Source organism: Coregonus clupeaformis, chromosome 12 (genome assembly GCF_020615455.1).
Source record: "Coregonus clupeaformis isolate EN_2021a chromosome 12, ASM2061545v1, whole genome shotgun sequence".
NCBI classification, from domain to species: domain Eukaryota; kingdom Metazoa; phylum Chordata; class Actinopteri; order Salmoniformes; family Salmonidae; genus Coregonus; species Coregonus clupeaformis.
The window spans coordinates 25,174,011-25,194,531 of NC_059203.1; the positions used below are offsets into that span (position 1 = coordinate 25,174,011).

At 45.3% G+C, this 20,521-nt stretch overlaps 2 protein-coding genes across 4 annotated transcripts; both read right to left on the bottom strand.

Annotated features, from left to right (window-relative positions):
* Window positions 1-517: 517 nt before the first annotated feature.
* On the bottom strand, window positions 518-5,388 carry LOC121578099 (transmembrane protein 82). 2 transcript variants are annotated; one of them, XM_041892208.2, is made up of 6 exons: window positions 5,079-5,388; window positions 4,821-4,893; window positions 4,428-4,641; window positions 3,766-4,183; window positions 3,035-3,219; window positions 518-878 (listed from the first exon to the last, which is right to left on the bottom strand). In XM_041892208.2, exons 1-6 carry the CDS (start codon window positions 5,161-5,163, stop codon window positions 690-692), a joined length of 1,164 nt encoding a protein of 387 aa, XP_041748142.1. In that variant the 5' UTR covers window positions 5,164-5,388; the 3' UTR covers window positions 518-689. The 2 variants fall into 2 exon arrangements, with proteins under 2 accessions (XP_041748142.1, XP_041748141.1); XM_041892207.2 differs by having other exon boundaries at window positions 4,428-4,644.
* A 294-nt stretch (window positions 5,389-5,682) lies between these two features.
* On the bottom strand, window positions 5,683-19,578 carry LOC121578102 (solute carrier family 25 member 34). 2 transcript variants are annotated; one of them, XM_041892214.2, is made up of 5 exons: window positions 18,343-19,552; window positions 14,582-14,647; window positions 13,280-13,432; window positions 7,031-7,165; window positions 5,683-6,895 (listed from the first exon to the last, which is right to left on the bottom strand). In XM_041892214.2, the coding sequence occupies exons 1-5, from the start codon at window positions 18,865-18,867 to the stop codon at window positions 6,668-6,670; spliced, it is 1,107 nt and encodes a 368-aa protein (XP_041748148.1). In that variant the 5' UTR covers window positions 18,868-19,552; the 3' UTR covers window positions 5,683-6,667. The 2 variants fall into 2 exon arrangements, with proteins under 2 accessions (XP_041748148.1, XP_041748149.1); XM_041892215.2 differs by lacking the exons at window positions 5,683-6,895; window positions 7,031-7,165 and adding an exon at window positions 12,883-13,138 and having other exon boundaries at window positions 18,343-19,578.
* Between the last annotated feature and the right edge of the window lie 943 nt (window positions 19,579-20,521).

Consider the following 20,521-nt stretch of genomic DNA (forward strand, 5'->3'; position numbering starts at 1 on the left):
TGCGAAACTGGGTGTGCTGATGACTGCTTTTTGAAGGGACAAGGTACAACCAGTAGAGACAACAGTTACCACACACCTCTCCCTCTTATCTTTGAACCTCAGTTCATCTCTATCTTCAACCCTCTCCTTCTCATCATCCCCCAAGTTACTTTCCACTCAACCACTTACTTACCACCTTCTATCTTTCACTGTGTACTCACCCCTCTTAAATAATAGAAATGATCATCACAATTGTTATATTTTGAATAGTCAGGACATCTGGTAAAGCTAAATAGACTACAATTCCTAGCTACAGCGCAAATCTACACCGCAAAGCTGGAGTGTTATATAAGCCACTTAGCCAGAGAACAAACTGTATATTTATGGCTCTAGCAACCACACCCTTGTCACTGTGGTAATAGACTGGTTAATAATTCAAGAGAAGACAGAGTAAAGAAACAACAGATCAGTGTCCTTGTGTAAGCAGGTTTAGGTCTCCCTTCACTGGTCCAAACAACATAGTGTCATAACAAGGTTATAAACAACAGTTCATATTTTAATATTGATATAATTTATGACAGAAATGGTGTACGTCTATGTGACAAAACAGCATCAAAGCTTAATATGGCTGCGTAAATGGGGACATTATTGGATTTCAACAGTATCACTGAGTGAGATAGGCCAGTAGATGGCAATATTTGAAGTCTGAGTTATTTGTCTCTATCTGAGGTAGAGTGAAACAGGGACTGGTCTGTGTTGTGGTATTCTGCAGCCTGATAGTCTCTCTGTGTGTCGCAGTCTGATGACATGGAGCACAGACTTCTCCTTGTTGACATGTGCTGCTGTGTGCTGCTGGAGTGCCGGGCAGATCTGCTGGGAATGTCTTTTTCTGCTTCCTCCTAAAGAGCAATAGAACAACAGAGAATACTGTCATGAAGAAACAGAAAACGATTTGGAATCAATGATTACCGTATGATCACAAAAGTCTGTGCCATAAAAGCGGAAGAATCTTTCACGTTTTAGAGGTATTGTGTTTTCACCCCGTTCCCTAAAGCTCCTCGAAGCAGAAATGAAAGAGAAAACGTAACCGATTTCAACTAGATTATTGATGCATTCATTCTAACATTATTCTTGTAAGCAAAGCTATATTAAGTCTTCTAGGGCAAAGTTATGACAGACGAGAAGCTGCATGTATGTACAGTGGGGGAAAAAAGTATTTAGTCAGCCACCAATTGTGCAAGTTCTCCCACTTAAAAAGATGAGAGAGGCCTGTAATTTTCATCATAGGTACACGTCAACTATGACAGACAAAATGAGAAATAAAATTCCAGAAAATCACATAGTAGGATTTTTAATGAATTTATTTGCAAATTATGGTGGAAAATAAGTATTTGGTCAATAACAAAAGTTTCTCAATACTTTGTTATATACCCTTTGTTGGCAATGACACAGGTCAAACGTTTTCTGTAAGTCTTCACAAGGTTTTCACACACTGTTGCTGGTATTTTGGCCCATTCCTCCATGCAGATCTCCTCTAGAGCAGTGATGTTTTGGGGCTGTCGCTGGGCAACACGGACTTTCAACTCCCTCCAAAGATTTTCTATGGGGTTGAGATCTGGAGACTGGCTAGGCCACTCCAGGACCTTGAAATGCTTCTTACGAAGCCACTCCTTCGTTGCGGGCGGTGTGTTTGGGAACATTGTCATGCTGAAAGACCCAGCCACGTTTCATCTTCAATGCCCTTGCTGATGGAAGGAGGTTTTCACTCAAAATCTCACGATACATGGCCCCATTCATTATTTCCTTTACACGGATCAGTCGTCCTGGTCCTTTGCAGAAAAACAGCCCCAAAGCATGACGTTTCCACCCCCATGCTTCACAGTAGGTATGGTGCAACTCAGCATTCTTTGTCCTCCAAACACGACAAGTTGAGTTTTTACCAAAAAGTTATATTTTGGTTTCATCTGACCATATGACATTCTCCCAATCCTCTTCTGGATCATCCAAATGCACTCTAGCAAACTTCAGACGGGCCTGGACATGTACTGGCTTAAGCAGGGGGACACGTCTGGCACTGCAGGGATTTGAGTCCCTGGCGCGTAGTGTGTTACTGATGGTAGGCTTTGTTACTTTGGTCCCAGCTCTCTGCTGGTCATTCACTAGGTCCCCCCGTGTGGTTCTGGGATTTTTGCTCACCGTTCTTGTGATCATTTTGACCCCATGGGGTGAGAACTTGTGTGGAGCCCCAGATCGAGGGAGATTATCAGTGGTCTTGTATGTCTTCCATTTCCTAATAATTGCTCCCACAGTTGATTTCTTCAAACCAAGCTGCTTACCTATTGCAGATTCAGTCTTCCCAGCCTGGTGCAGGTCTACAATTTTGTTTCTGGTGTCCTTTGACAGCTCTTTGGTCTTGGCCATAGTGGAGTTTGGAGTGTGACTGTTTGAGGTTGTGGACAGGTGTCTTTTATACTGATAACAAGTTCAAACAGGTGCCATTAATACAGGTAATGAGTGGAGGACAGAGGAGCCTCTTAAAGAAGAAGTTACAGGTCTGTGAGAGCCAGAAATCTTGCTTATTTGTAGGTGACCAAATACTTATTTTCCACCATCATTTGCAAATAAATTCATAAAAAATCCTACAATGTGATTTTCTGGATTTTTTTTCCTCAATTTGTCTGTCATAGTTGACGTGTACCTATGATGAAAATTACAGGCCTCTCTCATCTTTTTAAGTGGGAGAACTTGCACAATTGGTGGCTGACTAAATACTTTTTTTCCCCACTGTAATTATAGACAAGTTGACTAACAAATAGCCTACCCAAATATTATCTAGGCTTAATAGAAACATATCTAGGCTTAAACCATTGTTTTCCCGCACCCCCTGTGAAATGTTTTCGCTGTCCCTGCAGAGAAAGAAAGAGAAGGTGAAAGAGAAAGAGAGACAGACAGAGAGAGAGACAGAGAAACACAGAGAGAGAGAAACAGGGAGAGAGAGAAACAGAGAAAGACGGAGCGAGAGTGAGATGTGTCCAGGCTGTAGAGCCACACTGACCTGGGGCAGGGCTTGGAGGAGGTCCTGAGAAGGCAACAGGCAGACAGCTTCCCCCAGGAAGGTGATGAGGATATGGAGCACGTCGGTCCAGCGGCCCACCATCAGCATGAGCACCAGCAGGGCTCCCAGACGCAGAACCACCGTGTGCAGCAGGGCCTCACTACCAGGGCGCCGATTCTGCTCCTCTGTGGAGGGCAATAGAGAAGATAATGAACAAACGTGACACTACTAGAGTGCTAGATCCATTTTACTGATAATGTACATTTGTACATCCACTGTATATCAACTGTATATTTGTATATCTGCTCATCCTCTTATAGCTCTATGTTCACTCTACCTGTTTGTATATAATGTATGGAAACTTTGTGTAAACTCCGCTGTCTGTATTCTGTCTCTAATTGTTGTCTATCACTAGCAGCACCATATCACCAAGTACAATTCGGAGTATGTGTAAATGTACTTGGCGAATAAAGGTGATTCTGTTCAGTAGGGCACACTGTAACGTTTTGTGACTGAAAATGAAAATCTGTGTTCTTATTGGACAAATTGAAGTAGTACTTGCCCCATTTCACTCTGTTTTGAAATGTTTCCTCAATACTGAACACGACCCTGATCTTTAAGAGGCGATGCTACTTGTTGTGGTGCTACTTCTCTCAATTGATTGGTTCAACTCATTCTTTGGGCTGCTAAGAATTTCTATGGAAATCAAGTTAATCTAAGTGAAGCATCACCTTGGACGTAGACCACCAACAGGGTGTAGCAGATGGTCAGTGGTGTCCAGAACCTCAGAGACTCCGCCTCGGACAGGAAGTGGTGGTGCACGGTGGCGAGGCCGGCCATGCCGGCCACGGCAAAGGCCAGGACCACGGCTCTCTGCAGCGAGGGGAGCAGGGAGTGACCGGAGGTCAGGAGGGTGATGCAGACCCCACAGTAACGCTGGGAGCTGTGTAGGTGGTAGAGCCTGGAGACGTGGCCCCAGAGAAGGTGGCAGTGACCTGCCAGCAGCCAGCTGAGGCCAGCCGCAAGCAGGAGGCTGAGGGAGCGGTGGGGAGCCCCCTCCTGGAGGAAGTGGAGACTGCAGCTCAGAGCACAGCCCAGAGAGAACTGGCACTGGACCAGCATGAGCTTGGTGCTGCCTGGGAGGACATCCTGGGTACAGAGCCAGGCAAAGAAACAAAGAAACAGACAGACAGACAGACACATTAACGAATGGATTAAGGAATACATTTATAGAAGAATGAATGACTGAATATCCCCCAAAACAAAACACTAAAATAACACAAGTGTATCATATTTACAAAAGGAACCAAAAAACTATATAAAACACACTGTGTTGATGTGTGCGTGTGTGTGTGTACGTGTGCGTGTTCGTGTGTTTGTGTTTGTGTCTCACCGGTCCTGCAGTGATCCAGGCAGCAACGGCCCTGAGGGAGAACTCCAGGACCACTAGGGAGGAGACCCGGGGGCCGACCAGAGACAGGAGGCCAGTCAAGAACCAAAACTGCAGCACACCACTCAACCAATGTCCCCCCACTGGCCTGTTCCCTGCTGCAGGTGAAGACTTCGACCTTTCCTTCTCTTTACTGTCCCCATTACATTCAGAACCACTGCTACAGGGGAGAGATTAAGTTAAGTGTACACAAATAACGTTGTACACATAAACACTATAGATTACAACATTGCATTTGATATAAGCATTCATGAACACAGGTTATTTTTACTCTAATACAGTAGGGGTTATTTATTGTTTTGAGACAATATATATTAAAAAGCAATAGTATCTCACCTGATTGACTGAAGGAGTAGGTGAACTCTCATGAGATTATAGAACACTGAGATTCCACATGCACCAACCAGACCTGAGGACCAAAAGCACACACACGCGCGCGCGTTACTATCATCTTCATCATCACCAATAAAGTTCCTGAACATGATCGTTTCATCATCACCACCATAATTCAAGGACTTTGATATCAAGTAATATATAACCGGTGCAATAACATAGACGGCGAACGTATAAATGCACAACCGCATAGCGACCCACCTTGTAATACACAATCAAAAGGGTTGGAGTCAAATGGCAGCCACACGGGTATCCACGCTAGCCAGGTTGAGGGAGACATTGACATTTGTTCGTTTTTTCTGACTCGCACGATCCGACAAGTATTTGTTAATTAACCAATGCTAGAAACTTCGATCCAAAATGTACAGTGATATTGTCATTGATTAGAAACGCAGTGACCAAATGGGATGCATTTGTATCCTTTCCTCCGCAACACGACACTCTTCAGATGGTTTTCATGTTGCCTTCATTTACACCGTATTGATCACTTGTGTGTCCTCTCCATGTTGAAGTTTCAAAGGTCGTCTGATTGTGGTCTGACGTGTGCCCCCCGTCTGTCTGAGAAGGCCTACACGTTTCATGATCAAAAGGGGTTGCAAATGAATAACTGTCAGAGATAGGCTTAACTATTCAACAATTATCAAAAGCACTGTATCTAAATATAGATGATTGCTTGAAATTGCATCAAGAGAATCTGCTTGATTAGGCTATTGTCTTGAAGAAATTCATTCTCAGAAACTAGGCTGGGGTACTCATCTGTGCCATCAATGGGATCTGTGAATGTTAAAAAGGAGGTGTATTCCAATTTTAAAGTAGAAATGTCTTTATTAATAGCAATTCAAAATAACAATTATACATATACTTCAGTTAGTTCAAGTTATCTTACATTTTTCTAATCTTCAGACATGCACAAGTCAAGGCATTGTTATTTTCACACATTACATGGAAACAACAAACATATCAGTAAAACTGTTGCCTCAAAATTATCTAGGTCACTAACCCAGACTAAAAGGCACATATTACACAGAATTGTTGATCCGACCAACCTTAGTCTTGCTTCATCAATAATGGGCCTTCTTGTGCACAGTTTTACTTTTGACCTTATAGTGGCAATCAGCAGTTGAATAAAACAATTTTTAAAGAGACTCCCCACCCCTGTTTTGGCAAAAGTTGAGGGATGGGGTGAAATTCATAGACAGAGCTATGGATGCAAGGACTGACCATCCATGATATCAAAATTATAGTTTTAACCATGTTTTTGTTTGCATTTACAATTTGTTTACAAACACTGGAGTAAAACAAGCTTATATTTTGGGTTCTGATGGGGTAGGACAGTTGAACTAAGCTCATGAGGCAATTCTAAGTTATATTCTTTAAGAATCAATGGGTACATATCATTCATAAGTCCAAAAATGTATATAGAAACTTCAGATTGCCCCTTTAAGGCTTAGGCATGGAGTGAGCCTCATCTTCCATATCCTCCTTCAACATCACCGTCCAGCAACTTGAAGTGTCTATAAAATAAACCGGAGATGGATCAAGTTGTTTAAGTCAAGTCAAGTGATATATGTCAAGCTATTATGTATCCTTCCTGTCAACCACTGAGTGAGCACAAGTATATTCTGTGGAATCAAGAGCGTCTACTCCTCATCGTCTCTCCTTCTCTCCACCAATGGACCTGTCAATTATTACACCTCAACTCTGTCCATGTACAGTATGAGGCCTTATGTCTCAGCTCCGGCTCTGACGAAGGCAACAGGTCGAAACGTAATGAAGAAGTCTTTTTTAATTCAACTTCCATTGTCATCCAGGATTGGCTGAATATCCTCTTCTCTACAGCTCTGGTTCTGGACGTCCTGAAAGGCCCGTTGTCTCATCAGGTCCCAGAAGAGCATGCTGAGAACAGTGTGAGGGCACAGGCGGAAGAATACAGGGCCCATGCCTTTATACAGCCCCAGCAGACCCTCGGTCCGGCACACCTTCACCAGACAGTCTGAGAAGCCCAGGTACAGACGACCCTAACAGACAGGCAAGAGAGGCAGAGAATAAAACTGTGAGTTCAACAGCTAAAGATAGTTACAGTATAGATATTTATATATATTGGAGTTGAACAGCTAAGAGGAAGGAAAACGAGATAATGAAAAAAGGCTCACCCTATGACGCTCATCCACTGGCTGGTTGTAGAGGCGGGTGCTGATAACATCAAACGGCGTCATGGTGATCGCCACCACAACTCCACTGATACAGGCAGCTGTCAAGGCAACCAGCCAGCTGTTTGGACTGTACCACTACAAGGACACAGAGAGAGAAATCAACTAACTGTAGAGGTGCCAGATTATTCATATCTTTTTGGCTTCTTGTATCATATGTACCTTGTAAAAAAACAATCAAGTCAGAAACGATCAATCGTTCTATATTAGAGCTGGTCCCTGTATTACCGCCACACCAGCAGTCATGAGTCATGACTGAGTCACGGTAATCTCCTTTTAAGCACTCTGGAAATGCTTTGGTAGTACCCAACTTGCTAATGACCATCAGGTCACTAATGGCCTGGTATTCAGGGATCTATTGTCCCTCTAAACACTCTGACATCAATGCACATGCAATCGAAAATCATATCAAACACTTATCATCAAAACAGTATCCTGCTTTTAAAACTCACCTCACTGTGATGAAAAATGTTAAACAGCAGATTGAAACTCAGTGTATAACATGGTCGTAGTGGATGTTGTTTCAAAGCCTAACACAACGAAATGGACAGAGCTTTCTAAGGTGATGATTCATTCAAAACACCCATATGAGCCTTTTACAATACATATACTACAGCATATTACGCATAAAAAACAACTGATTTAAGATGTCTTTGGTACATAATTTGTCTAGCCTATACAGTGCATTCAGAAGTATTCAGACCCCTTGACTTTTTCCACATTTGGTTATGTTACAGCCTCATTCAAAAATTGATTAAATAGTTTTTCCCCCTCATCAATCTACGCACAATACCCCATAATGACAAAGCAAAAAACATAAATATGACATTTACATAAGTATTCAGACCCTTTACTCAGTACTTTGTTGAAGCACCTTTGGCAGCGATTACAGCCTTGAGTCTTCTTGGGTATGACACTACAAGCTTGGCACACCTTGGGGAGTTTCTCCCATTCTTCTCTGCAGATCCTATCAAGCTCTGTCAGGTTGGATGGGGAGCGTCGCTGCACAGCAATTTTCAGGTCTCTCCAGAGATGTTCGATCGGGTTCAAGTCCGGGCTCTGGCTGGGCCACTCAAGGACATTCAGAGATTTGTCCTGAAGCCACTCCTGCGTTGTCTTGGCTGTGCCTTCCTGTTGGAAGGTGAACCTTCGCCCCAGTCTGAGGTCCTGAGCGCTCCGGAGCAGGTTTTCATCAAGGATCTCTGTACTTTGCGCCGTTCATCTTTCTCTCGATTCTGACTAGTCTCTCAGTCCCTGCCGCTGAAAAACATCCCCACAGCATGATGCTACCACCACCATGCTTTACCGTAGGGATGGTGCCAGGTTTCCTCCAGACGTGACGCTTGGCATTCAGGCCAAATAATTCATTCTTGGTTTCATCAGACCAGAGAATCTTGTTTCTCATGGTCTGAGAGTCCTTTAGGTGCCTTTTGGCAAACTCCGAGCGGGCTGTCATGTGCCTTTTACTGAGGAGTGGCTTCCGTCTGGCCACTCTACCATAAAGGCCTGATTAGTGGAGTGCTGCAGAGATGGTTGTCCTTCTGGAAGGTTCTCTCATCTCCACAGAGGAACACTGGAGCTCTGTCAGAGTGACCATTGGGTTCTTGATCACCTCCCTGACCAAGGCCCTTCTCCCCCGATTGCTCAGTTTGGCCGGGCAGCCAGCTCTAGGGAGAGTCTTGGTGGTTCCAAACTTCTTCCATTTAAGAATGATGGAGGCCACTGTGTTCTTGGGGACCTTCAATGCTGCAGAAATGTTTTGGTACCCTTCCCCAGATCTGTGCCTCGACACAATCCTGTCTCTGAGCTCTATGGACAATTCCTTCGACCTCATGGGTTGGTTTTTGCTCTGACATGCACTGTCAATTGTGGGACCTTATATAGGCAGGTGTGTGCCTTTCCAAATCAAGTCCAATCAATTTAATTTACCACACGTGGACTCCAATCACACTGTACATACATCTCAAGGATGATCAATGGAAACAGGATGCACCTGAGCTAAATTTCGAGTCTCATAGCAAAGGGTATGAATACTTATGTAAATAAGGTATTTCTGTTTTTAATTTTGTATACATTTGCAAACATTTCTAAAAACCTTTTTTGCTTTGTCACTATGGGGTATTATGTGCAGATTGATGAGGATTTTTATTTATTTAATCAATTTTAGAATAAGGCTGTGAGTGACAAAATGTGGCAAAAGTGAAGGGGTCTGAATACTTTCCGAATGCACTGTACTCCAAAATTAAACAAATTCGAGTAATCACCTTTGAGTGTGGACTGTATTATTATCCATACTGGATGGACTGGTTACCTTATGCTACACTCAAAAATGTATATCCATGTGTCTGAGAGAGAACATATAGCCCTAGGCGATTACATTTACATTTTACATTTTAGTCATTTAGCAGACGCTCTTATCCAGAGCGACTTACAGGAGCAATTAGGGTTAAGTGCCTTGCTCAAGGGCACATTTACGTCATTTAGCAGACGCTCTTATCCAGAGCGACTCACAAATTGGTGCATTCACCCTATAGCCAGTGGGATAACCACTTTACAAATTTTTTTTTGGGGGTAGAAGGATTACTTTATCCTATCCCAGGTATTCCTTAAAGAGGTGGGGTTTCAAATGTCTCCGGAAGGTGGTGAGTGACTCCGCTGTCCTGGCGTCGAGGGGGAGCTTGTTCCACCATTGGGGTGCCAGAGCAGCGAACAGTTTTGACTGGGCTGAGCGGGAACTATGCTTCCGCAGAGGAAGGGGAGCCAGCAGGCCAGAGGTGGATGAACGCAATGCCCTCGTTTGGGTGTAGGGACTGATCAGAGCCCGAAGGTACAGAGGTGCCGTTCCCCTCACTGCTCCATAGGCAAGCACCATGGTCTTGTAACGGATGCGAGCTGTTGGTTCATTGATTGTGCAGGGCGGCTTACAGGTAGCCTATAATTATAATCCATTTCTATTTGATTTTGAATAGCCTAGTAATTAGGGCATTTTTTATATTTTCATAATTAATTGGGTGGCACATTACCTTTAGCTATAGAGAATATTTCACCACCATGCGTTTCCATCCGCTAGTCTTTCTCCATTATTCCAGTTTAGTGAAATATGTTTCGGTGTGAAAACATGTTCGCCTACTATCAATGTTCCGGAATAGATTTCACTTGGTTTCCCAAATTAAGCACTTGGTAGCTGCAGGAACAGGGTTGGTGATTCCATGGCATACAGAGTTTGGGCTGAATATCACCTGTCACGCAGCGAGAGCATGCTCCTCAAACAGTGGTTGATGAGTGGAGTGAAATAAGTGTTCTTATATTTATTTCTCAGCTGCTCATATTAAGCACACCTCCACTATAAAACCGAAGTAGCCTACCAGGCATCACTGAAAAACGGCCCGGCGGAAAAGCGCGCGGCCTCCATTCGCTATCCCAGTGCATACAGATGACGTCTTTTTTCCACTGCCCATGTTCCTGGCCATTTAATAATGGGCCATTCTAAATCGAAACTAATTTTACATATTAGTAAAGACAAAATTAAATTGAAAATATGATCGCTTGATGAGAGAACAGCTGTGCAGCGTGAGGCAAGGAACAGGGTGCAATCTTTTTTTGCGGCTTTCTCAAATCATCAATAGCCTATAGTCGCATCATGCAGCCTATATATGTTTTTATATCTAAGACATTATAAGGTTTGTATCATTCAAAACTAAAGTTGCCAAATAACTCTAAATCTAGCGTATAGGACCTGTTTCAAATGATCACTTTTACGCTTAACATAGCCACTTCATACCCACTCGCTTCGGAATGGGAAAAAATATCCTTTCTATTTTATTCAGCTAAGTTCAATTACATTCTTCTTACTATAAAATCATATCATATCAAATAATGGCACGGGGCTTATAAACCTACATTGTCTGCAAAATGAACAAGCCTACAGCCTATGGCATGGAGCATAGCCAGATAACATACAGTAGGCCAACTTATATTCTGTTTTTCGGAAATACATTTTCTTCATATCATAATGTTTCTTTAGACCTGCCTAAAATAAATAATGGATTTATTGTGATGGTGTATATTAAATTGATTTATTATAGGCCTACTTTTTTCAATGTAGATGTTCCAAAGGCGCGCATCAGCTGCTTGTTTGCAGCTTGTGTGCGTGGAGGCCAGGAGATTGTCACGCCCTGGCTCTGGGGACAATGTTATGTTGAGCCAGGGTGTGTAATTCTATGTTTGATTTTCTATGTTGGTCTGAGTGACTCCCAATCAGAGGCAACGAGTGTCAGCTGGGTGTCTCTGATTGGGAGCCATATTTAACTGTCTGTCTTTCACGTTGTGTTTGTGGTTTCTTGTTCGTGTTGGTTTAACCATAGACGTCACGTTTTTCGTTTGTTGTTTTGATCGTGTGATCATTTAATAAATATAATATGTTCACCCGCAACGCTGCGCCTTGGTCTCTCCATGACGATCGTGACAGAAGAAACCACCTAAACCAGACCAAGCAGCGTGTCCAGGAGCCATCACTGGCAGATCTCTGTGGCAGCCTCGACTGGGTCAAACCTAATGAGGAGCAGAGAGGGTGGACTTGGGACCAGTTGAGGAGGAGCTTCGACTGGGTCAAGCCCATTGAGGAGCTGAATGGCGAGAGTTGGAGACAGAGGAGCGAGAGTTGGGCGAGAACGATGGAGGCCTGGCCCACGGGGAGGAGAGACCCCCAGAACATTTTTAGGGGGGGGCTCACGACGTCGGGGCAGCAGGAGGCCGCGATAGAGCGGTCCAGCGGGTTGGCAGAGGAGGCCGCCAGGTTACGGGAGTCACTGGTCACCAGGGGGAAGGAGGTTGTAGAGGCACGGCGAGAGGTACTGGCGTGTGTTGCCAGTCCGGTCCAGCCTGTTCCTGATCCTCAAGTAGGGCCAGTGGTGTGTGTTCCCAGTACGGTCCGGCCTGTTCCTGCCACTCCCACCAAGTCAGTGGTGCGTTTCGTCAGCCCGGCGCGGCTCGTTCCTGCTCCCCGCCCCAAGTCAGTGGTGCGCGTCGTCAGCCCGGTCTGGCCCATTCCTGCTCCCCGCACCAAGTCAGTGGTGCGCGTCGTCTGCCCGGTCCGGCCCATTCCTGCTCCCCGCACCAAGTCAGTGGTGCGCGTCGTCAGCCCGGTCCGGCCCATTCCTGCTCCCCGCACCAAGTCAGGGGGTGCGCTCGTCAGCCCGGTCCGGTCCATTCCTGCTCCCCACGCCAAGGCAGTGGTGCGCCCGTCAGCCCGGCTCGGCCCGTTCCTGCTCCCGCACCAAGTCAGTGGTGTGCTTCGTCAGCCCAGTCCGGCCTGTCCCTGCTCCACGCACCAAGCCTACGGTGTGCGTCGTCAGCCTGGTAAGGCCCGTTCCTCCTCCACGCACCAAGCCAGGGGGTGCGCGTCGTCAGTCCAGCACAACCCGTGCCTGGGTCATGTCCGGAGCCGGATCCGCCGCCTAGGCGGAGTGCCCACCCGGTCCCTCCCCTGTGGGATTTAGTTGGCGCGGTCGGAGTCCGCGCCTTTAGGGGGGGGTACTGTCACGCCCTGGCTCTGGGGACAATGTTATGTTGAGCCAGGGTGTGTAATTCTATGTTTGATTTTCTATGTTGGTCTGAGTGACTCCCAATCAGAGGCAACGAGTGTCAGCTGGGTGTCTCTGATTGGGAGCCATATTTAACTGTCTGTCTTTCACGTTGTGTTTGTGGTTTCTTGTTCGTGTTGGTGTGTGTTTAACCATAGACGTCACGTTTTTCGTTTGTTGTTTTGATCGTGTGATCATTTAATAAATATAATATGTTCACCCGCAACGCTGCGCCTTGGTCTCTCCATGACGATCGTGACAGAGATGCTAAACGTGTTTATGTTAATTGACGGTCAGTTACTGTGAGACCAGCAGTATTTCGCATGACAATAACAGACAGCCTTTTTCTATATACACCATCCTTATCTGCTGGTACTGTACTATAATTGTCATCTGCACGTGTGACACCTGGCTTGTAACGCAATAAGCAACACAGTCTGTGAGTGCGATACATAGTTTCTATGGTTACCTGCAGGCGTGCCACCCATTCCTTGGCGGAGCTGAAGGTGGCCAATTGGGCGGCTGATCCCACCATGACTCGAGGCACAGCACCGTTCACACCCCTCCACAGACCCACCACGCCCTCCCGCCACATAGTTTCTATGGTTACCTGCAGGCGTGCCACCCATTCCTTGGCGGAGCTGAAGGTGGCCAATTGGGCGGCTGATCCCACCATGACTCGAGGCACAGCACCGTTCACACCCCTCCACAGACCCACCACGCCCTCCCGCCGGTAGATATTGGCAAAGGCACTCGACAACCCCTTAGGGAGGTAAAGAAAGACAGAGGGAAAAGGGGTCATCCATCAGTTAAAGGGCTTTACTTCTTTTTACTACGAGGTATGCGCTAGCAAACTGCAGGTAGAGGCAACTGGCTTGTAAAGAAAATTCAGAAGAAGATGGATACATTTTATGAGGGAGAAAAGTTGGAAGTGTTGAGCCACAAGTGTAGGCTACCATACATAGCCTAGTGCTTCTTGCTGTTGAATGTGAAAGTGTTTTCTTATGGAAATCCCTCTCTGAAGGATGGACATTTTTCTACTATTAAATTATGAACTCTGCACTTACATCACTTGTGGACATTTTGCCCACAAATGGCAGTGTGTCAGGGTATTGGATTGCTTCAGCCTATGGCACACACAAAGGGATATTGTGCCAGTTGACTTCACTGTAGAAAACCTGCATACCTTAGATCTATACATTGCCTTGAGCTTTACTGCAGGGTTTCCCAAACTCGGTCCTCGGGACCCCAAGGGGTGCACGTTTTGGTTTTTGCCCTAGCACTACAGAGCTGATTCAAATAATCAACTGTCATCAAGCTTTGGTCATTTGAATCAGCTGTGTAGTGCTAGGGCAAAAACCAAAACTTGCACCTCTTGGGGTCCCGAGGACCGAGTTTGGGAAACGCTGATTCATTGTAAGTGTGTGAGAGGAGTACCAAGATTACATCTCAGTGCTTGTCTTTATCATTGTGAGTAGAGTATCAGTCACAAAGGTTGTGTGTCATTCTCTTGTTGACACCCCTCCGCACCTCTGTTTGTCTGTCGCTGATTGGCTGGTGGTTGTGAAATGTGTCTCTGGGGTTGGCAAGGAGCTCTAAAACACATTTGGGGCCGTGTATTCACTCTTTTATAAGCACGTTTACACTAACACAACACTCCTGACCACACTCGATATGGTCAGCTATTCTGTGTGAGCCGAAATGATAGAGTGGGATTGGAAAAAATGACAGTGAAACAGCATCAAAACCTGAACAGCAACATGAAAGCTGGATGTTGAGCCTGAACGACAGGATTGTTGAAATATCAGAGAAATCATTAAAAATGTATTGGCAGATCTTGAACACAGGGAACAGATGTCCTGCATCCACACACACATACACATGCACACACACAGATGCACACACCCCTCACCTGATGGTTGTGCTGGTGACCCACTGCGATGGCCTCAACTGTCTGGGCCTGCAGATGTGTCTTCACCTGTGGAGGCAAAATAAGACTAAGATGCTTCAATGTAGTGTATACCCATTTGACATACACAGCATTGCAAAGAGAGCCTCTGCAGTACATCACCCTATAATTACAGAAGCATTACTCAGGTTATTGAGATGACACTGCACACTGACTGAGTCTTGAAACCTGAGTTTGGCTCCCACAGTATACATGCACACACACTCACACACACATACTCCGGAGGCCGAACCCTCCCTGCACTTTGTCACATACCAGGTGTAATCAGAAATCTCTTTCTATCGTTCTGTCTCGCTTACCTTCATATATTGCCAAAAAGTACAGGAGGGAGTGCTGGGAATTATTTTGGGTAGTGCTTGGAAGTGGGTACATGCCAGGTATATTTAGTGACCCAGATACTCAGAAACATATCTATATGTATAGTGTTTTCAGGATGCTGGAGAGATTACATGGCTACATTGATGTATTGAGCAACAGATGCAGCCTAGACAACAGCAACAGTTGCAGGAGTATATTTACATTTACATTACATTTACGTCATTTAGCAGACGCTCTTGTCCAGAGCGACTTACAAATTATATAGCCAAGATGATTCCAGTGCTTTATGACATGGATGAACACATGCATTGCAAATGGTAGCTACAACAGCACTACCAGCATTATTAGTGATTGATTGATCATTTAGCATTTTGGAATCGCAGGAGACAAAATAACGTGTACATTTCACAGTTGAAACAAGTACAACTGGTTTTACTTGAATAGTTTGGATCTTTCTCCCCCTCTGAAATGCAACACTACTAAGAATACTTCTAGTCCTACTTACAGGCTTGACCCAGTTTGTTTGATAGTTTTCCTGCTTCTATATGAGGGCCAGCTTGGGTTACACACACCTCTAGGGAAATTATACAAGTGAGGGGCAACTGCCTGAACGCATGGGGAAATACACAGCCACTGTAGAAGCCACTGCCCTTCGCACAGTAACAATCACATCCCTGAACATAACATGATACGTAACACGCTGAACCGGCTGACTTGATAGATTTGTATTTATAGTACTTGCACAAATGCCCCAGGTTCTCGTAACAGGGAACATGGCTGGTGCAATATTTATGACACTTATGATTATACTCCATACTCCAAAAAGCCTTTGTTGTGAAATTGGGGCACATACTGTAGGGCAGGGATCATCAACTAGATTCAGCCACGGGACGATTTGTTCTTGAACGGATGGTCAGGGGGCCGTAACATAATTACAAATTATTTGTAGACTGCAAATTGACCGCAAGAAGCCCAAACAGATATAACATTTGACTAAAACATAAGCAATTCAAACCTTGCTTACGTTTGTATACGATAACGTACAGTATATCTCTCTATTGTGTGGGAAAACTTTGGAAGAGATTTCCAAAATTAAAATCACTTGGAGCTGATTTGCTGGTGTTTTTACAGTACTTTATGAAAAATAAAAATAAGTTAAAGTTTTTGCTCAGAAAACTTGGGGGCCAAATAAAATGACCTGTGGGCCACCAGTTGGAGAACCCTGCTGTAGGGTAAACACTGTTGTTACGATCTGGCTCATAGTTCATAACAACAAAGGGAGACCACGTATGACTTAAATGTAAAAAGGAATAAATGTATTAAACTAAATACAAAAATGTAACATAAACTGTGGATGTCTGTAGAATCAGTAGTGTATGCAGCATGTGGATGAGTGGAGAGAGTGCTGTATGGTGAAAACAGACCAAAAAAACAAAAGGTGGTGGAAGCCAGCATGCCAGTCAGGGAAGAGAGGCCTGAAGGTGGCCAGCATGCCAGTCAGGGAAGAGAGGCCTGAAGGTGGCCAGCATGCCAGTTGGCTGACGTGGCCACCTTTATAGCCTGCAGGCCAAACCTGCCCAGGTGCGCCATATCAGTTGACAATCCTCCCAGCTCTGCCCACTGGCCTCCAGCAACAAGCAGACTACCAAACAGGAGATCCCAGCAGACAGAGCGGGCGGGACGTCACACTGTAAATACTGTAGATGCTATATATGTTATGTATGTACATTATAACCCCAAGTACCTTACATACAGTGAGGGAAAAAAGTATTTGATCCCCTGCTGATTTTATACGTTTGTCCACTGACAAAGAAATGATCAGTCTATGATTTTAATGGTAGGTTTATTTGAACAGTGAGAGACAGAATAACAAAAAAATCCAGAAAAACGCATGTCAGAAATGTTATAAATTGATTTGCATTTTAATAAGGGAAATAAGTATTTGACCCCCTCTCAATCAGAAAGATTTCTGGCTCCCAGGTGTCTTTTATACAGGTAACGAGCTGAGATTAGGAGCACACTCTTAAAGGGAGTGCTCCTAATCTCAGTTTGTTACCTGTATTAAAGACACCTGTCCACAGAAGCAATCAATCAATCAGATTCCAAACTCTCCACCATGGCCAAGACCAAAGAGCTCTCCAAGGATGTCAGGGACAAGATTGTAGACCTACACAAGGCTGGAATGGGCTACAAGACCATCGCCAAGCAGCTTGGTGAGAAGGTGACAACAGTTGGTGCGATTATTCGCAAATGGAAGAAACACAAAATAACTGTCAAACTCCCTCGGCCTGGGGCTCCATGCAAGATCTCACCTTGTGGAGTTGCAATGATCATGAGAACGCTGAGGAATCAGCCCAGAACTACACGGGAGGATCTTTTCAATGATCTCAAGGCAGCTGGGACCATAGTCACCAAGAAAACAATTGGTAGCACACTACACCGTGAAGGACTGAAATCCTGCAGCACCCGCAAGGTACCCCTGCTCAAGAAAGCACATATACAGGCCCGTCTGAAGTTTGCCAATGAACATCTGAATGATTCAGAGGAGAACTGGGTGAAAGTGTTGTGGTCAGATGAGACCAAAATCGAGCTCTTTGGCATCAACTCAACTCGCCGTGTTTGGAGGAGGAGGAATGCTGCCTATGACCCCAAGAACACCATCCCCACCATCAAACATGGAGGTGGAAACATTACGCTTTGGGGGTGTTTTTCTGCTAAGGGGACAGGACAACTTCACTGCATCAAAGGGACGATGGACGGCGCCATGTACCGTCAAATCTTGGGTGAGAACCTCCTTCCCTCAGCCAGGGCTATGAAAATGGGTTGTGGAAGGATATTCCAGCATGACAATGACCCAAAACACACGGCCAAGCCAACAAAGGAGTGGCTCAAGAAGAAGCACATTAAGGTCCTGGAGTGGCCTAGCCAGTCTCCAGACCTTAATCCCATAGAAAATCTGTGGAGGGAGCTGAAGGTTTGAGTTGCCAAATGTCAGGCTCGAAACCTTAATGACTTGGAGAAGATCTGCAAAGAGGAGTAGGACAAAATCCCTCCTGAGATGTGTGCAAACCTGGTGGCCAACTACAAGAAACGTCTGACCTCTGTGATTGCCAACAAGGGTTTTGCCACCAAGTACTAAGTCATGTTTTGAAGAGGGGTCAAATACTTATTTCCCTCATTAAAATGCAAATCAATTTATAACATTTTTGACATGCGTTTTTCTGGATTTGTTTGTTGTTATTCTGTCTCTCACTGTTCAAATAAACCTACCATTAAAATTATAGACTGATCACGTCTTTGTCAGTGGGCAAACGTACAAAATCGTACAAAAACGTACAAAAAGCTATTGACTACGAGAGAAACAACAAAACAAACATGCTACTCACCAGATAGGCAGGAGAGGCGATGAAGGCCCCCAGAGCCCCGGCCATGGCTCCTGACATCAGACTCCCTCCAGGGGCTGCAGTGACCCCCACAGCATCACAGTAGGAGTAGAAGCCCAGCCTCACACCGTTCATCAAACCCTGGTACATCAGCCCAGCCGAGAGCCCCTTCTGCAGCCCGCGGAGCCCGTCTGTCCTACCCACCACCCATAGGGCCTGGACCACCCCGCGGTAGTGCCGCTGGTAGGTCCCCCGCGCCCGCAGCTCTCCCTGCAGCTGCAGTCGCGTCTTCACCACCTCCAGGGGGTTAGTGAACACACAGGCCCCGCAGCACGACAGCGCACCCAAGGCAAAGTCCAGCGGGGGCCACAGGGCCGGAGGGAGCTGCGGCGATGGGACCGAGGCGGCCCGGGAAAGAGGGGGGACTGGGGATGTCATGGCAGCTGAATGGAGCTGAATAGAGTGGGAGCTGGGAGAGCTGAAGGGAGAGTCTGTGGTAGGGTAGTTTAGGAGCTGGGTACCGGTCATCTCTGAAGGGCGGGGTGTCCAATGGTGTCCTGGGTGATGAGTCTTTCCACTGCCCAGGCTATGTCAGGGCTCCCAGATGGGTGAGAGGGTATGAAGTGTGCTACTGGGTATGGTGCATGTGATCATGAAAGCGTGGAAACATTGAGGTCAGAACTGTACGGCTGACGGAGACTGGTATGATAAGAAGTCAGTGATTACTGCCTGATAAGCCTGATTTGACGTCACGTGACCTGTGCTCCTGTCACTGTGCTCCCCTGACATTGGTGCTCATTGTTTCTGGGATGTTGTTCTTAGATGCCTCATGCCAGTCTGTCCATAAGTATAGCAACATGTTGAGGTCAATGTCCTTGAAAACATTGATGAATTGGGTTAAAGGGTTGTGTTTGTTCACTGAGCTAACATGTCTACATGTGCAATTATCATTGAGAAAGTCCAGCCAAGAGATCTGGCCCAACCTGAGAGACAGTAGAGCCTGCCACCCCTCTGTGTAAAGGTGAGACTCTCACAAACACGTACATGTCGGTTGTTTTCCTCTAGGACGCCCACAGGCCTCACAAGACTCGTCTGAATGTTCCCTGGTACCAGTTGAAAAGATGAATGGAAGTACACAAGGAGAATGTTTAGTGCCAAAAATAAGGGGTTAAATACATGTAAAAAATTAAAATAATAATGTTTCCTGGTCTTTCTTATATCGCTCAGATATAAGGCAGACACTTCAGAACAAACTTCCTTTTGATTTTTTGGGGGGGACTATCTGTTGTTCCATGTAGTGAATCTGTTATTCAATGCATTTGTATGGGCTTATAGCAGTAAGGCCAAAAATAATTTTTCATCAAATACATTTTTTATATATTTTTTGGACACTACATTTCTTCTCAACAAAACTGTCACATAACAATCATATTTTCCACCTCTGCAGTTTGGTCACTTTACAGCTTGTTGTACAAAGACAAATACACATAAACTTCTACAATTACAGACATAAGCAGGGCCCACAAGGTACAAATCAAGCACTGGTCTGATCCCCAGAGTGGCATAATCTGCACATATCTACAAACGTCTAAATGTCTGATAGCAAATGAAGCAAAACTTACTCTTGTTGTGTTCTTTTCCTCTCTGTGCTTCCCCTCCCTGCACAGCCAGACAACTTTTATAAACATGTGTTCCCAGAAGTCCCATCCATTGTGAAAGTCTCCTCCTACTGCCTTAGGCCAGAGCCAATCAAGACAACCCTGTCCAACACCTCACCACATCCCCTGCTTTGTTCCAATGCTCTGTTCCAATCAAATGCTCTGCTCTGTCCCCTGCCTTGGTCCTATGGATTCTCTCTGGGTAAAAGGTTATAGTTATGAGAGAGGGGGTGGAGTGGAAGAGTGTCACTGGCAAAAGGGGGTAAGGGGGCAAGCATATCGACCACTGCTGTGTTGCTGATACTGTGGTTTAGATAGACCACTGCTGTGTTGCTGATACTGTGGTTTAGATAGACCACTGCTGTGTTGCTGATACTGTGGTTTAGATAGACCACTGCTGTGTTGCTGATACTGTGGTTTAGATAGACCACTGCTGTGTTGCTGATACTGTGGTTTAGATAGACCACTGCTGTGTTGCTGATACTGTGGTTTAGATAGACCACTGCTGTGTTGCTGATACTGTG